This window comes from Sinocyclocheilus anshuiensis, unplaced genomic scaffold, assembly GCF_001515605.1.
Source record: "Sinocyclocheilus anshuiensis isolate Anshui unplaced genomic scaffold, SAMN03320099.WGS_v1.1 scaffold419, whole genome shotgun sequence".
NCBI lineage: Eukaryota > Metazoa > Chordata > Actinopteri > Cypriniformes > Cyprinidae > Sinocyclocheilus > Sinocyclocheilus anshuiensis.
The window spans coordinates 239,991-257,842 of NW_015548228.1; the positions used below are offsets into that span (position 1 = coordinate 239,991).

Genomic DNA, 17,852 nt, shown 5'->3' on the forward strand with positions numbered 1-17,852 from the left:
TATATTAGGTTTTGAATTTTTTCTCTTTAAAGAGTTGCTATGCAGTAAACAAGCATGTTTTTGGGCTTTAATGGGAAGGTAAAATGGCTGTTGCAGTTATTTGAATTTGACCAATATCCAAACTCGGAACAGGCTAAGAATATAATTTTGAACCATATTAAACTAAACATTAGGGCTGTGTGATATTGAAGGAAAATGCGATATGCGATACCTTGTTCAAAAATGCGATATGCGATACGATATTGCTTAAAGTGTGTAAAAATCAATTTCAAATGAAAATGAAAATTATATAACCAATTTGTTTCACATTCTTTCTTAGAAAAGAAAGAATCACTACAACTTCTGAAAGTGACCAGCAGTGTTTTAGCATTACATAAAAAGTAATGTCACATACACGTATTTATAGGCTGCTGTCCCTTTAAAACCGACTGCACGGATCCAGTATAATGATACACATCCGATTTCTTTCTCAGCTGTTTACATTCATTTAAAACATAACCGACTGCGTTTACGAGAATGATCGTCGAGACGGGTACTACTACTATTGATATCATTCTGTGTGTATGTGTCTGTTCAAACATGAGGAGATGCGAAAGACGAACGTGTTCACGCACCGTCTGAAACGCGTCTCTCTCTCTCTCTCTCTCTGTGTGTGTGTGTGTGCGCGCGCGCTTTGCACATGTGCGGCAGAACTGAAGCGACGCTGTGCGAAATGCGGCTTGTGCGTGCGCTTCAGGTGTGAGTCAGACAGCAAGACGAGACGGCAAAGAGTTGTTTTCTGCAACTTATTGCACTTAACTCTTTTTAACGTCAAGCAATTCACTGCTATGTGCGTCGAACTAAAACTTTGACCTTTTGCAACGTTTTGATTTAAGTAGCCTATTATTAAAATGATTCAGATATCGCACGCCCTTGTGATATGCATATTGCGATATTTACATTTGCGATATTTCGATAATTTCGATAATTTCGATATATCGTGCAGCCCTACAAAACATAAAGAATTACAAGAATATTATTCTACTTTGACCCAGATATCAGTATATCTGGCCAAGTCCCTGCTGATTCCCACCCATAGTGTCCATGTGTGTCAGTGTGCATCTGACATTATACATTTGCTCTAAAGAGTTCTGTAGGATCGTACGGACTTCACCTTTTCCCAGAGATCCAGCACTTTTGGGCTAAGTCTAAACATCCTGTGATGGGGAGTCAGCACTTCTAGTCACCCCCCCAAAAAACCCAAAGCAGCAGAGCCCTGAGATCCTGCCTCCACCCTCCACATAAACTTTGCAGCGCATTGTTACGAATAACAATATTTAGGCAGAGGATTCTGTCCTGGCTCTAAATGTTCCGATTGATCCTGATAAGACTTCAATGTATGAGGAATGATGCACGTCTCTGGACAGAAGCATTTCCTGCATCAGCTGCAAACAAAGCAAAGCCTGGAACTTTCCACTAATGTTGATTAATAACACCATCTCTTTTGGGTTTCATCCATTTATCCTGCACCACTTTATCTGTGTTATTTTAGAATCTCTTCCCACTTCCTGGACAACAGGGTGTTATCTCTACCTACACACACTGTGACGGCAGTCTGTCGAGTTCCATGGTGCAAATCCTCAACACGTTTGCACTGCGGTCTGTTGTGTGTGTTTCTGTCAACATGTTTTTTGCCCAGGGCTGCGTTGTGTTTCACTGATTATAAGGGAATGAGATTTTTCCTCGTTCCAGAAATATCACTCAAGGAATTCTTAAAATTACAGAGCGTAATTTTGCTTTTAACATCTCCTTTTATGTCAGTGTGAAGAGCGCTTGTGTGTGATAGTTCACTAGGTTTTAAGCTATAGTGTACTGGGCAATAATTCAGTTGAAGCATGTATCAATGAACATACAAATGTTCATTGATAATGTGGCATTGACGAGCCCAAGCTAACCTTCTTTTGCAAGCGCAAGTTTCATGCTCACAAGAGGAACTGTTTTTTTGTTGGTTTTTTTTACACTGAAAACCGCCAGGCTTCCTGTCACTCTTGGCTCCATTTTGCGGAAGGTGAAGCAGTTAGTCTGAAAGATGCATCAAGAAAATTGAAATGTGCCATTCACTTCACCACTTCCGCTTTCAGACCTACGCTTCATAAACAAAACTAGACAGTGGCACATTTACGTGACTTACACAGATGACTAAATGTACACTTTTACATTTCTGAATAAATTGGTTGATTTGGTGTTACAGTATTTGTATTCTATAACAGTAGAATTGTATTTTGCATTCAAATTTATTATGGGTTTATTATGTAGTTATCTGCTTGTTTTTTTATACTCAGTCTCTATTCAGAGAGAACTAATTTCCTCTGACGTGTTAAATTTGTACAGTACTTTTATTTTAATCCTGTAGGAATTGAGTAACTTTTTCCTCACATAACCTTTATAAAAATATATATAGTGCACATAACCTAATGGTTTTCAGCTAACATCATGGGATCAGTTAGTACTTTCATTCTTCAAGAACGCATTCAATTGATCAAAATTGACAATAATGTTATAAAGTATTTCTGTTTTAAATAAATGCTGTTCTTTTGAACTGTCTATTAATGAATAAATCCCCATAAATTTCCACAAAAATATTAAGCAGCACATCTGTTTTTATTATAATAACATTGATAATAATAAGAAATGTTCCTTGAGCAGCAAATGAGGATATTAGAATGATTTCTGAAGAATCATGTGATACTGAAGACTGGAGTAATGATGCTGAAAATTCACACTTTTTCATTTACTGTAATTTACCAGTTATGAAATTACAGGCCATTACAGACCACATCTGTCAATCATTGGAATTCAAACATTGTTTAGGAAAAAAGTCATGTCTGAATGTTCTAGATTGAAGTTACTTCTTAAAATCAGGGTCAAAATCTCTTTTTAGCCCGTGGTTTGAGGAAATGTGCATTTATCAAGCTTTACAGAGGAAATGTTTTCCTGAACTGTCCTCAAAATCTCAATGCAATGGAGACAGTTGTATGTAAATGTTGTGTGTGTGTTCTTTCAGGTGCGGGGCAGTGCCAGTCAGACGCGCGAGGCTCTGCAGCGGCACTTCCAGGAGCTGCAGACAGCAGTGAGTCGACTGCTGACCGAGAGGCTGAATGCTCTGCTGCAAGAGGTCGACAACATCGAGCTGGACAGTGTCAGTCCCTTAGATGACTGTCAGAAGCTCATTGAGCATGGAGTCAGCACAGCTGATGAGCTGCTCCGAGAGGGTGAGTCTGTCAGATCAATGGAAGGGAGACTGGCCGGTCATTGCTAGGGCTACAGTTATTCTTCAACTACAGTCACACTAATCTGATTATCTGATTTCATGGAAGTAAAAAAAGTATGTAAAGACCATTTGTTATGAGAAGGTATTAATCAATTAAATTTAGCCTTGTGCAAGACAAGGATCAGCTATGTCAGCTTGTAGGACTATGTCAGTGGCATGATAAATAGTCGAATAGCAGCAATTTGATTATCTGAAAGTATCTTATCAAACTGTGTGAAAATGTGGCTATTCAAGGCTCAGCGTTAAAGATGGCTTAAAAGGTTAGTTCATCCAATAATTACTCACCCTCATGTCAGTACCACGACACATGCGTGAGAAGAGAGGAAATTGTTGAATAAAGTTTTCTTTGCGCACAAAAAGGATTCTCGTAGCTTCATAACATTACGGTTGGACCACTGATGTCACATGGACTATTTTAATGATCTCTTTACTACCTTTCTGGGCCTTGAAAATGTTAGTTGCATTGCTGTCTATGGGAGGGTCAGAAAGCTCTCAGATTTCATAAAAAATATCTTAATTTGTGTTCCGAAGATGAACGAAGGTCTTATGGCATGAGGGTGAGTAATTAATGACAGAATTTTCACTTTTGGGTGAACTATCCCTTTAATGCTCTGAGCCAATGTAAAAGAGTTTAAGTCTATATTTATTTTTTTATTTAATCAACAAAATAATGAATTATTTGTTTGATGTCGATTTTTTTTGAAGAAAATTTAATTAATGCATTTAATACATTTATGTTGCTAAAAAAATTAATTTATTCATAATTTGTTTTTCATTAAAAAAAAATATATATACGTTTTTGCTGTAGGGTCATTGAAAGTATTAACAGGGCAAGTACAAATGTGAACCATTTGGATAATTGCCAGCTATTAAATTGTTGGCTGATTAAATGTTGAAGTGTTTAACACAAACAGTGCTAAAACCATACATATGGAACAATATTCCGGACAATTTTCAAAAGGAATTGCAATTGTATTTTCAATTGCGTTTTCAATATGTGGACGCATAAATTGTGACATAATCCAAATGCAATTGCAAATCCTGCATTAACGTTTGCATTTTCGCTTTCGCGAACACACAGTGACTGCCAAATTTCAAATGAAAAAGCAAAGTCCATTTGCAACTGTATTTCCCATGTCTTAGGAGTTACGAGCCTGTCATATTTAAATAGCAATATTAATTACCAGTCTGCTTTTTCACTCTCGCTGCGTCGCGCATGTAACCTGCCAAAACTCAAATGGAATCGCAATTCCTTTTGCATTTGAATTTCCGATGTCTGCATGGAAAGCTGCCAATCATCGTCAGGCGACTATACTAGGGGGCGTGTTTGTATTGGGAGGTGACGTCACTCACAGACAACCGTGCCGAATGCTCTGATCAATGGAGATAATCGGTAAAGGCTCCGCTAAAGGCAGCTACCAATCAGTTTCGTACCTGTGTGAATGAACAGGCAGTGCAACCTTCTTGGCACAATACATAATTATGTCTTTTTTACCCCAAATGTAGCGATTATCCCCTGCTAACAGCGGGAGCCACAACGGAACGCACAATAGGTCAATATTCACTATTAACCAAACGCTTTTCACCTGTCTCAGCATCTCACTGTTTACACTCACTTACACTTTTAATCCATAATAGAGAGCGTGTCACACCTGCCTCAAGACCTTTTACCGTTTGCACTCCACTTGATGTACTTAAGCAAACAAATGGTGCAAATCTATACTTATTTTCCACCTTACTTTATATTTTATTCAACAGTTTTAATCCGTTATGGAGTTCGCGTCCCGTACGTGGCACCAAAGCGTTGCGCCTGCCTCAAGATCTCTCACTATTCACAGCCACTGGACACCGCGATTGATGCACGTGATTTTTAATGTTATCTTGCCTTGGCTGTGGCGTGTTCTGTGACAGCTGCACCTAGATCTGACTGGTGAAGTGTCATCTGGGGCAGGCAGAGTAAGAGTAGCAGCATTTTCTGTTTTGTCACATGCATCTATCGGATCGTAAACAGACTGAGAGCTCTTGAGGCAGGTGCACATAGGCTATTAGATAGGAATAAGATATAGGTGGCAAATAGGTAAATACGTGTAGATTTGCACTGTTTGTTTGCTTAAGTGCATCAAGTGGTGTGCAAACGGTAAAAGGTCTTGAGGCAGGTGTGACGCTCTCTATTACGGATTAAAAGTGTAAATGAGTGTAAACAGTGAGAGATGCTGCGACAGGTGAAAAGCGTTTGGTTAATAGTGAATATTGACCTATTGTGCGTTCCGTTGTGGCTCCCGCTGTTAGCAGGGGATAATCATTACATTTGGGGTAAAAAAGACAGAATTATGTATTGACAACATCCTGGTTGCTGTAATTTCCTCTAGAGCTCATTTGATTATATTTGCTACAGTTTGATTTTTACTGCCCTTAACGTTCAGTTATAAATATAATATGACTGTCCCTTCAGGGGAGGCTGCCATCCGCTGTGGCATAAATGAGAAGGAGGACAAGCTGGGCAGCTTCACTAAGAAAGCCCTGCAGATCCAGTTGGACAGGTGAGGAGCACACAGACTCATTCACTTAACAAACTCTCAATTCATGTCTAGAAACACTGAATACATGGAGATTCAGACCTTGAGAACACGGAAAGCAAAGCCTTCTTTTCCTGAAGTTCAGAAGACATTATTCACATAATTACTAAAGCGCTCATTTAAAAAAATCATGTCACCTAACCTTTACTAATGCCTGATTTTATGACTCATCTGTTTTGTGACGCATCTGCTCAAAGTTTAACAGAGAGATGGCAACCGTACCAGCAGGGGTGTGCTGAATCACCCAAGCTTAGCTTTATAAAACCATGCTGCCTTAGCTATGATTCATTTGACATAATTAAAATGTACCCCAGGATCAGGTTTTAACATGCCTACAGTCATTACAGCAAAAATTGTAGCATTATGGATGCCATTTAAATAATAAATTTTGTGTTTTAGAATAAACACTTTTGAAAGATATTTAATTTGAAAGTGTTTTAGACTTTTAGAAAGCGTTTTAGAATGATCCTTCTGATCTTTAATACTCATTTTGTCATTTAAGCCTCATTATCAGAGAAGAAATACAACAGGAAATAATAATGACTCATCCCTCAGTTTGTGAAAAAGACTGAGAAACGTGTTCACGGTAACATACAAAACACTGCAGTTTTTTCATCTACTGCTTTAAATGCTCAAGCTCTTTAAAGGGGTCATATGATGCTGCTAAAAAGAACATTATTTGGTGTATTTGGTGTAATGAAATGTGTTTATGCGGTTTAAAGTAAAAAAAACACATTATTTTCCACATACTGTACATTATTCAGCTATCCAGTGTGTTGTGATTGGCCGAATACCTCAAGCGTGAGACGGAAATGTTACGCCCCTCACCATACTGTTGATGCCGTGTCCCGGCCGGAGCGACGAGACAAAAACATTAAAACCCATTATAAACGAGGCATTTGTTGCATCCAGTGGGGACATAATTACTGATTATAATGACTTATACTGTCTTTTTACGCGTTGCGTTGCATTGCATCGCGCCGCGCCGCGTAAACATAAAACACTGGCTGCATTTGTGATCCGAGCAATGACAAACAACAAGTGCTACTCTACACTGCCCAAAACTCGCGTTTGAATCATCAGTGGCAAATTCTTTAAATGAAAAGAGTGAGAGTGAGGCTTAGAGTGAGCTGAGGCCGGGCTAGAGTGAGCAGAGGCGGCGAAGGAAAAATTGAAATCGCATCATATGACCCCTTTAAAGTCAGGTGGATTCTGATTGGCTGTCATTGCTTTTATAGTTTGTCGTATTCCCTCTTCACATAGAATTAGAATGAAGAAACTTAACAGTTTTTGTTATAGTTATCGGCCTTGGTGTGAACAGGCCTTAATAAACTCTCCTTTAATTCTGAAGGAGGATCTTTGTGTTTGGATAGTTTTAAATGTTAATGTGTTATCATGAGACTAGTGTGATGCCTTGCATGCTGACTTTGTCTGCAAAAAATTATGTTCAGATTTGTTTTAATAATTTTTACAATAACTTAGCCAAAAATAAAATAAGAACAAAATACATATTTAAAAATAATAAAAAAAATAGAGCTTTGCACTTGACATGCAGGAGAAAAAAAGTAAATTGTGTGCACAATTTACTAATTCGTTCCTTCGTTTTAAATAAATTGTGCGCTTGATAATTCGTTCCCTCGTTTTAAATAAATTGTGCGCTCAATATAATAATTCGTTCCCTCGTTTTAAATAAATTGTGCGCTCGATATAATAATTCGTTCCCTCGTTTTAAATAAATTGTGCGCTCAATATAATAATCTTTTCCCTCGTCTTAAATAAATTGTGCGCTCAATATAATAATCTTTTCCCTCGTTTTAAATAAATCGTGCGCTCAATATATAATTCGTTCCCTCGGTTTAAATAAATTGTGTGCTCAATATAATAATCTTTTCCCTCGTTTTAAATAAATTGTGTGCTCAATATAATAATTCGTTCCCTCGTTTTAAATAAATTGTGCGCTCAATATAATTCGTTCCCTCGTTTTAAATAAATTGTGCGCTCAATATAATAATCTTTTCCCTCATTTTAAATCAATTGTGCGCTCAATATAATAATTAGTTCCCTCGTTTTAAATAAATTGTGCGCTCAATATAATAATCTTTTCCCTCATTTTAAATCAATTGTGCGCTCAATATAATAATTAGTTCCCTCGTTTTAAATAAATTGTGCGCTCAATATAATAATCTGTTCCCTCATTTTAAGTAAATTGTGTGCTTGATATAATTTGTGCCCTCATTTTAAGTGAATAGATACTTTAATTGGGTTTTATTTTGAGTTGGGAATGAGTTATACACACATTCTCAAAAGCTTGCAGCATTGCATGGAATCATTTTAAGTGAGAAGCATCTACATCAGTTTATGAGAATGCGGACAGGAAATAGTACGAATTATTATTTCGTGCACACAATTTACTCAAAACGAGAGAACGGATTAGTAAATTGTAGGGATGTAATGGTATTATCAATATCTTGGTATCGCGATATGAAAATTGTCTCGATATCATCGTGGTCACATGACGATATGAAATGATAGGCCTTCCGGGCAAAAAGTGTAGTTTTTAATATATATATATAAACTAACATAAAGGCTCTTTGAAGTTGTGTTTTGGTACATTATGCTTTGGCACAGAATCTTTCAAACAAACTAAAACTGGAAGCACAATATGTCTTAATCCCTTCATTAAGTCTGTTTTCACTGCGTGTTTCAAAGCGAAGTGCGCACTTCGTTCAGGCGATCAGTTTTCCGCGTTCCTCATTTATTGCATGTGCTTGAAGTTTAGCTCACCTTTGGGAGCGCAGTGGCAACCAGTTATGCTTTATTTTCACGGCAGATAATTACAGCATTTCACTTTAAAATTTACAAAATTTTCTCTTTTTTCCCAAGTCTTCATTTTTCTCTTTTTTTTTTAAATATCACAATAAATATCGTACCGTGGACTTCATATTAAGATATTATCATATCGTGAGATTTTGATATCGTTACATCCCTAGTAAATTGTGTGCACGATTTAACTTTTTTATCCCTGCATGTCATGTGCGGGGCTCCGTAAAAAATAAACAAAATGAATACAAAAATTTGTCAGCATGTTTTGTGCTACTTTATTCAAACGTAGTTACTTGATGCGCCTTGTTTAAACCTTGCAGGAGGATTTGCCTAAGATTAATGTATAATCATGAATGGATACAGTATATGTAAAAACATGTTGTCATCAGTCTGCCCGAGGTACCTGCGCTGGTGGACGTGCCGTGTCTGTCTGCGCAGCTGGACGACACTTTGCTGCATATGTTCCGGACACACGTGGCTCGGCACAGCAGCGTGGCCTCTCATCCGCCCGTCCAGATTGAGGAGCTGGTGGAAAGACCGGGCGGTGTGCTGGTGCGCTGGTGTAAGGTGAGTCTAGCCTCCCCTGTTCAAGTCCATCAGACATTTTCAGCGCCACATGACTCTCTTGGCAATGCCTACTGTTTGCGTGTAGGTGGACGATGACTTCACCCCGCAGGACTACCGGTTGCAGTACCGTCGCGGTAACTCTTCTCAGTATGAGGACGCGTACATTGGAAAAGACACCGAGTTCCTGGTGCTCCATCTTGACCCGCACATCGACCACCTGTTTCGTGTGTGTGCCAGAGGAGAGGGCCGAACCGAATGGAGCCCGTGGAGCATCCCGCAGACCGGCTACACCACACTCGCACCCCACGGTACAGACTCAACGAAACCTAGCATTCTAGATAGTTCACACATAGTTCAAAATTCTGTCATTTACTCACCCTTAAGTAGTAGTTTTGGAAGTCAGTGGGGACCAGCTACTGTTTGGTTACCCACATTCTTCAAAATATCTTCTTTTATGTTCAATAGAAGAAGGAAATTCATACAGGTTTGGAACTACTTGAGGGGGAGTAAATGATGTACAAATTTCTGTGGAAATTTCTCATAAAGCACCTCCACGGAATGTGAACGTGTTTCATAAATGTTGTTTTATTGTGCGTTGACAGAATGGCTTCCAGGCATGGATGGCTACATTTTAAGCAGTAGGAAGAACATCGCTATGCGCAATGACTCATCGCCTGGTCATGGGGGTGTTCTGTACTCCAACTCCCCCTCATACTTCTGTGGCCAGACCCTCACCTTCAAGTACATCAGCTTTTCATCCTTCCACATAGTCTCATAGCAAATCAAATGTGGGCTATATGAAAGTGGGATGCTATAAATAGGCTAAGATCATATTACACATATAGCAATTCATCATTTTAAAAACAACGGAGAGATGCAGAATGATCGCAAATAACATTTTTACAGTAGCAAATATCAGCAGGCTTATCGTATGTCTCACTCGTTGTGTGTCTGATTTTTGGCTTTCTCGTTTGTTTGCTTGCAGGATCACAGCTGCTGGACAGACAGATAAGCGGGACAGTTTGGGTGTGTGTGCGGACAGCAGAACTGCCACAGACTCACTGCAGAGGGATCAGGCTGTCTGCATCTCCACTAATGGTATGAACAGGACAATATAGTTCAACTAACATAATATTTATACACCTTTTCAAGATGTTCAGTATATACATTTTTGTTCAAATGTTTGAGGTCGGTTAGCATTTTTTCATGTTTTTGAAAAAGTCTCTTCTGCTCACCAAGGCTGCATTTATTGGCTCAAAAATACATTAAAAACAGTAATATTATAAAATAATTACAATTTAAAATGCATTTGTTCTATTTGAATATATTTGTACAAATTTTCCTGTGGTGGCAAATCTGAATTTTCAGCCGCCATTACTCCAGTCTTCGTCAGTGTGTATCATTGTTGAAAGCAGTTGTGCTGCTTAAGGGGCCGTTCACATGTCGCGCCTAAAAACGCGTGCTTTGCTTCCCCAAAGCGTTCGGGCGCTTGCGCTCCGGAGGCATCTGTTGTTGCTAAGCAACTAGGGCTGAAACGATTCCTCGAGTAACTCGAATACAAAAAATCATCGAGGCAAATTATGTGCTTCGAAGAATCGTTTAGTCCATTTACTAGGGATGCACTGAATTTTCGGCCGCCGAAAATATATGCCGCGCCGCGCAGCAGTGTTCAGGTTTCACTCTCCTCCAGCCGTCATCACTGCGCCGTGTGACGCTCTGTTCAATATTCCGCTCTATCAATGTGCATTCTGCTCATTTACCGCTCATGCTCACCAGAAAAGCTAAGTCCGCTCAAATAACGCACCGACAAGAAATTTCTATGTAGTATACTTGTTCCTGTTTGCAGTACTGGGCAACGCTGGTAAAATCTCGTTCACTGATCTGCTCCCCGCTATATATGCTCTGCTGATAATAATAGCTTTGCCAGGGTTTTTATATTTTTATACACGTTTACTTGATATTTCTTTACACAAAATCATCATTTCTATTCATTTCCCACCGATTTACGTGATCTGATGAGCATTAACTCATATTACGCGATCATATCTCTATGAATGAATGAATGGCAGAGACGCGCGTTTTCCTTTACCACACACACACACACACACTGAAGCGCATCTCCAGAACTGCTCTGAGAATCACTTCATGACCGTTTCATTTGAGTAAAACTAGAGTCATATCATATACACACAGAAATGTAAGGGTATTCACGGCAACCCGTCAAAATAAAAGTCCGGTTTAATTTGAAGACATTGCAGCAGAAATATATTACTATTGTTCAGCAGAATGTACATACTACTACTACTAAAATTATGAAAACTTTATTTTTAAAGGAATGATCACACAACATTTCTTCCATGTTTTAATTTTAATAGTAAATCCCCTTTGTTTGCCAAAAAGTTTAATTTTCAATAATTTAAAGATAAATAAATAACGCACCGACAAGAAATTTCTATGTAGTATACTTGTTCCTGTTTGCAGTACTGGGCAACGCTGGTAAAATCTCGTTCACTGATATGCTCCCCACTGTGCTCTGCTCACATGCGCTGATAATAATAGCTTTGCCAGGGTTTTTATATTTTTATACATGTTTACTTGATATTTCTTTACACAAAATCATCATTTCTATTCATTTCCCACTGATTTACACGATCTGATGAGCATTAACTCATATTACGCGATCATATCTCTATGAATGAATGAATGGCAGAGACGCGCGTTTTCCTTTACCACACAGGACAACACACACTGAAGCGCATCTCCAGAACTGCTCTGAGAATCACTTCATGACCGTTTCATTTGAGTAAAACTAGAGTCATATCATATACACACAGAAATGTAAGGGTATTCACGGCAACCCGTCAAAATAAAAGTCCGGTTTAATTTGAAGACATTGCAGCAGAAATATATTACTATTGTTCAGCAGAATGTACATACTACTACTACTAAAATTATGAAAACTTTCTTTTTTCAAACGATTTTTTTAAGGAATGATCACACAACATTTCTTCCATGTTTTACTTGCTGTAGTTAGGCTGAAACTTGAAAGTTAAGTTGCACAATGTTTAGGTTTTATTTATTTTTTTTTTTATTACTATTATTCTGATTTATGTCTTAGTTTTTGGTTGTACTATGTTTAACTTCTTTAAAGTAATTGGAAATTGATTTGTATATTTTTATATATTTGTATTTGCATTTGAATGTAATATGGCAATTAAATGCACTAAATGGGTTTAGTTTTCACAGTTATTAATATTAATATATGCAATTTCAGTAATAAAAATGTTAGTATTGCTCTTTAATAAAGAAAAAGGTCTTCTTATGCGATTACTCGATTAATCGATGGAATTTTTGGTAGAATACTCGATTACAAAAATATTCAATAGCTTCAGCCCTATAAGCAATCATGACCTGCGCTCTCCATGAAGACGCGGAAGTTTCAGCAAAGGATAAATGGATTTGCAGCACTAAAAATCGCTTGCAGTAGCTCTGCTACTAAATTTATTTTAAAAATGTCTAACCTGTACAGCTATGATCAGCTGTTCCTTCATCTTGGCTGAGCTTTCAATGTTGTTACGGGAAAGGATGAAGCTGATTGGATGGTTGTTGTCACATGACCTGCAGTGCGCTTGCGGCATTCTGAAAAGTTTATTGGCTGAGCTTTCAATGTTGTTATGTGAAAGGATGAAGCTGATTGGTTGGTTCTTGTCACATGACCCACGGTGTGCTTGCGGCATTCTGAAAAGTTGAAATGTTTTTATCTCAATGCGGCGCGGACGTGCCTTGAAAAATGTATAGTAAAATTCTAGAAATAATCAAGGCTTAAATTCCACACTGTTACCTAAATGAACACAAGCCAAAATTATGTTTTATATATAATATATTTAATGTTATGTATAATCAGTTTAACAAAGCATAAGAAATATTAGGTACAGTAGGTAAGTATTAGTGTTTATTGCTAAAACAATTAAATAAACACTCACAGAGTGAGTCATCTGGGAGATTTATGAGCAATGACTCAAATGAATCGTTTGTTATAATTTTAAAATGATTCACTGAAATGGATAGTTTAAATCATTAAAAGTGTCTTTTTGAGGCACTGCTTACTCACCGACTGCAGCAAACATTAGTGTCAAGTCACCGTGTGCTTTCCATTTTCCAGGTGCCGTGTTTGTGAACGGAAAGGAGATGACCAACCAGCTACCAGCCATCACTGTTGGCTCTTCTGTGACCTTTGACATGGAAGTAGTCAGCCTCTTTCCTGTGAGCAACAATAACAACCCCAGCGATGGTGGAAACTTCAAGCTGAGGGTGACGATTGGCTCAGGGAACAGGGAAGTGGTGTTTGATTGGCTGCTGGATCAGGTGGTGGACAGCCTTTTCTTTGGCTGCTCCTTCACGCACCCTGGATGGAAAGTGCTGGTGTTTTGATTGTTGCATGATGAAAGATCCAGTCTGCTGGAATTCAAGACCTCAAGTTTCTTTAATGTTATCAAACTTCCCAAGTGCTTACAGTGTTCAGATGTCACATTTACCTTTTTTCTTATTATCAGCACCACGTATCACTGCAGAATAACATTAGAATTTGTTTTGAGGTATGACGCCAACCACTACTCTTTGACCTCATTACAGATGGACAGGTGTTGTGGTATTTGCATAACAGTAAATATTTGCAAAAGAGACTGTTACATGTTTGAGGAGTCTAATAAAGTCTTTAGCAGCAGGTGTTAAGTTGCAAAGCATGCTGGTCTGGTTTACCACAGAAAAGAATCTACTGTGAAGCATTCAGAGATCAAAGGCACTCAAAACTGCTCAAAAATGTAAAAAAAAACTAACAAAAACAAAATGCTTTATAGCAAATGACGAAGCTGAATCTTTTACGCTCGGACAATCTTTTCTGCTTTTGAGTTTTCTCAAGTCAGAAGTGGAGAATATATCCTTAGAACTTTTAGTCTGTTTAAACAGCTGAATGTCGTTTGATTTAGGACACTGTAACGTTTAGAGATGGCATATAACAACTAGTATTTAATTCGTGTTTGCCTGGTACTCCGTGCTCTCATTTAGAAAGTACTGTTTTTAATTTTTACATCACAGGGTAGAGTGTTTAAGGTGTCAACCCATTCATTCACAACTTCAGCAAAATAATACTGATCAGTAGATACCAATAGGTTTCCACAGAAATGTGATAATTCGCACTAAGCTCAAGTGTTGTGCCATTTTATGGTGATCTTTTTTTTTTTATGTTCACATTTTTACATGCAGTCTTACTGAACCACTTCATGTTTTTATCAGTTGGCTTACCTTACAGTAATGTTTATAATGCTTTGGCTGGAGATTTCAGAGGAAAAACATTTGACAAAATGAGAGGACAAGCACCCAACTCGCATGTTCCCGAGATAAAACATCGTTTACAAGGTACCATGTAATTCCTCACTGCAGAAGAGAACATTTGTAACTCTATGCAGATTAACCCATGAAAGATCTGATCTATACTATATTTATAAAACTGTGACCGTTTAATGTGTATTTTATTTTGTCTGTGCCTTTGCAGTACAGCTGTAAGAATACAACTGAACATTTGAGATTTAATAAATTGTTTGGAACATTTCAAAAAATCTTGATTTATTTTATTTTTTTCGTAAATGTTTACTCCAAAGAAAAACATGAAAGATAATCATCAACTTGTGAGGTATCAATTGTAAAACAAAAAAAATCTTTATTTTAAATAAAGAGCAACCTCAAGCACGTTTCAGCATAATTCAGAAACTCAAGCAGGTTTCATAATGTTCTTATTCAAGATAGAAGTATCTTTTTTGACATTACTTTACATCAGTAATCCACAGCCTGTGTAATCGTTGCTGTATTGAGAGTGTTACGCAAAAATTAGCAAATTACACAACGGCTTCAGCCAGTTAAGCAACTGATCTCCAATATTGACCAAAAACATGTTTTAACCCAGTGCACAGTTGTAGCGAAATAAAGCAGTAATGATTCACAAACAGATCCCTTTCTTTTAAAACAGATGCATACAACAACAACAAAAACAACAACTATGAAGACTTACATTTCTGATTTCAAACCAACTAGACAAACATTATAACCATTTCACTTTGGTCTAAAATAATATTCCTTCTGGAATGCAGTCCCCTTCAGCAAAGCCATCGTGTAATATCACTAAACCTATGTACACGTTACAAAAGGTTTCCTCAGAAACACCTGAAAATCAAACAAATGGGCACCGTGAAGGACAAGTGGAAACGAGATAAATTGATGGACACCAGAGCAGATGCACTGTGTATGGAACTGGACAGATTGAAATTATTCAAACAAGAATAAATTAAACCTTTTCGCACTGATTTAGACCAAAAGTTCAAACCCTGCTTCGAGTCCATGTTTCCATGGGTAAGGCAAGTGTAAACATTTCTGCAAGGCTTCGCCACCCCACTGCGTTGTAGTACCCTGTACCTGTATGTTTGTGTTGCAAGGTCAGTGAAATGAAGGCTCTGAAAAACTTGATAAACTCTGCAGTGTAAATGTTCTTCAATCCAAGATTCCAAAGAAAAGTCGAAAAAAAAAAAAAAAAAAAGTAATTTGAAGTTTTCAAGGGGGGGGCAACTTAGGCACCTAAAACAAGTGCTAAACATTTGCTAGAGCTACAGGGTTGTGTGGGAAAAGAAAAATCTGACCTGCTTGTACACTCCATCATAAAGACTAATGGCATCTTCAAGTAATTTGAACCTAGTAAAGAGTTGCTTTGAACTCTGATGACATCAGGCCAAAATCATGATCTGCAGAGTATATGGCTGTCGAACCACATAAACCGCTTCGAACTCGACATCAACTTTAACCCTGTGAGCAAGCAGAATTTGGTGGCTCTCGGATGCCTGCTGACACTCAATTCAACGCAGAGTGTGAGGAGGAGGTTTCAGTGATTCTGGGTGTTGACTAAACTTGATACACTGGCTTCACCATCGCAGCTGGATCCACCATCAGCATCGTCTTGCGTTTTGGCTTGCTCCTGGCCATCTTTTTGCGGTTTCAGGTGAGCCATGGCCTTATCTATGGTCCCTGTATTCACTAAACCAAAGTCGTGCATGCTGACCAGATGGAGCAGAATGTTCCGGCAAAGGTTCTTCTCGATGATGGTGGTGCTGTGCTGCTCCACAAACAACAAGCAGGCCTGATTCATTTGGTTGTCAGCTATGAATCTGCATGGAAAGAAACAAGTGAATTACTGGCAGAAATGTGATCAAGCTCTGAGAGATAAACTCACGTAACATGTAAGGTGATACGAGGAGAGTATCCAGGCCACTGTAATATACAGAACAAGGATTGCGTTTAATAGGAGAGGTTTGATTCAATAAAACAAACTTTAAACAGAAAGGACCGAAGTGAAGTAGAAGTGAGAAAAAAAAAAACATACCCATGTTTCATTACATGCAGGTTCCACAATTTCATGACCTCTTTCTCTCCCTCATTGACATCCGTGAATTCATCGATTTGCTAAGGGGTAGTGAAGATAAAGTCACTTAAAATGGTAAATGCTAAATAAAACGTGTGCAATTTCAGATTTAGAGGGTGCTATAAATTAGGGATGCACCGAAATGAAAATTCTGGGTCGAAAACAGAAACGAAGCCAAAAATGCTTTGTAATAATTATTTATTATTTTATTGAATAATATAAAGTAATTTTGTAAGACTTTTTAAATTTAACTTCATTTTAATTAAACTAACTTTTAAAAAACACAAGCCAATAAAATAACCACACTTTTACTGAAAATTACACAATAAAATTGGACAGAAAATTGATTAAATATCAATATATTTTTATTTAGTTCTATGCAACAGAATCAGATTTTTTAGATTAAAGTTTAACTAATTATCCAAATAATATATAGTCCTACAAAGCTATTATTATCAGAGCATGTGAGCAGAGCACAGTGGGGAGCAGATCAGTGGATAGCGTTATTTTACCAGTGTTGCCCAGTACAGCATGTTACATCCCAGTAACGCTACTGCAAACAGCAACAAGTAACATAATACATAGAAATTTCCTGTTTGCACGTTATTTGAGCGAACTTTGCTTTTCCGGTGAGTATGAGCGGTAGACGAGCAGAACGCACATTCATAGAGCGGAATATTGAGTGGAGCATCACATCACGCAGTGACTGCGCCTAGAGGAGAGTGAAACCCATGCACGGCGCACCATATATATATATATTTTTTTTTTTTCCGGCTCATATTTTCTGCCGATAATTTTTGGTGGCCGAAACTTCGGTGCATCCCTACTATAAACCTACAGTCACTGAACAACAAAGCAATTATGCAGATAAAAATCAACCCTTTATACTTTAACATTGATTTAATGCAACTTAATTCCAGATATGCTGTAACATCCCTCCTCAGATGCGATTTGAACATGTAGTGTCAGTGGAAGCATATCATATTCAGTCTCACACAGACTGAAGCCCGGCTCACACTGTGCGATTTTGGCCACGATTTGGTCATCTGAGACAAATTTTGAAAATCCTAAAAGATTCCTATAATCCTAGGCTAAAATCTGTAGTCTTTGATCA

General features: G+C 37.9%; 2 protein-coding genes across 5 annotated transcripts in view; one reads left to right on the forward strand and one right to left on the reverse strand.

Annotated features, from left to right (window-relative positions):
• Positions 1-14,879, forward strand: part of LOC107654479 (cytokine receptor-like factor 3) — a 21,137-nt gene extending 6,258 nt beyond the window's left edge. Inside the window, exons 3-9 of the mRNA XM_016441555.1 lie at positions 3,044-3,251; positions 5,763-5,850; positions 9,099-9,276; positions 9,362-9,584; positions 9,879-10,017; positions 10,262-10,374; positions 13,439-14,879. Coding sequence (XP_016297041.1) covers positions 3,044-3,251; positions 5,763-5,850; positions 9,099-9,276; positions 9,362-9,584; positions 9,879-10,017; positions 10,262-10,374; positions 13,439-13,707 — 1,218 coding nt within the window. The 3' untranslated portion in view covers positions 13,708-14,879. The remainder of the gene's footprint in view (positions 1-3,043; positions 3,252-5,762; positions 5,851-9,098; positions 9,277-9,361; positions 9,585-9,878; positions 10,018-10,261; positions 10,375-13,438) is intronic.
• A 1,021-nt stretch (positions 14,880-15,900) lies between these two features.
• LOC107654477 (polycomb protein suz12-A-like) overlaps positions 15,901-17,852 on the reverse strand; it is a 13,070-nt gene continuing 11,118 nt past the window's right edge. Inside the window, exons 15-17 of one of the 4 annotated variants that reach the window (XM_016441551.1) lie at positions 16,700-16,779; positions 16,555-16,587; positions 15,901-16,484 (exon numbers count right to left, since the gene is read on the reverse strand). In XM_016441551.1, the coding sequence (XP_016297037.1) occupies positions 16,202-16,484; positions 16,555-16,587; positions 16,700-16,779 (396 nt within the window). In that variant the 3' untranslated portion in view covers positions 15,901-16,201. Of the gene's footprint in view, positions 16,588-16,699; positions 16,780-17,852 lie in introns of all 4 variants that reach the window. The other 3 variants (XM_016441554.1, XM_016441552.1, XM_016441553.1) reach the window with 3 other exon arrangements.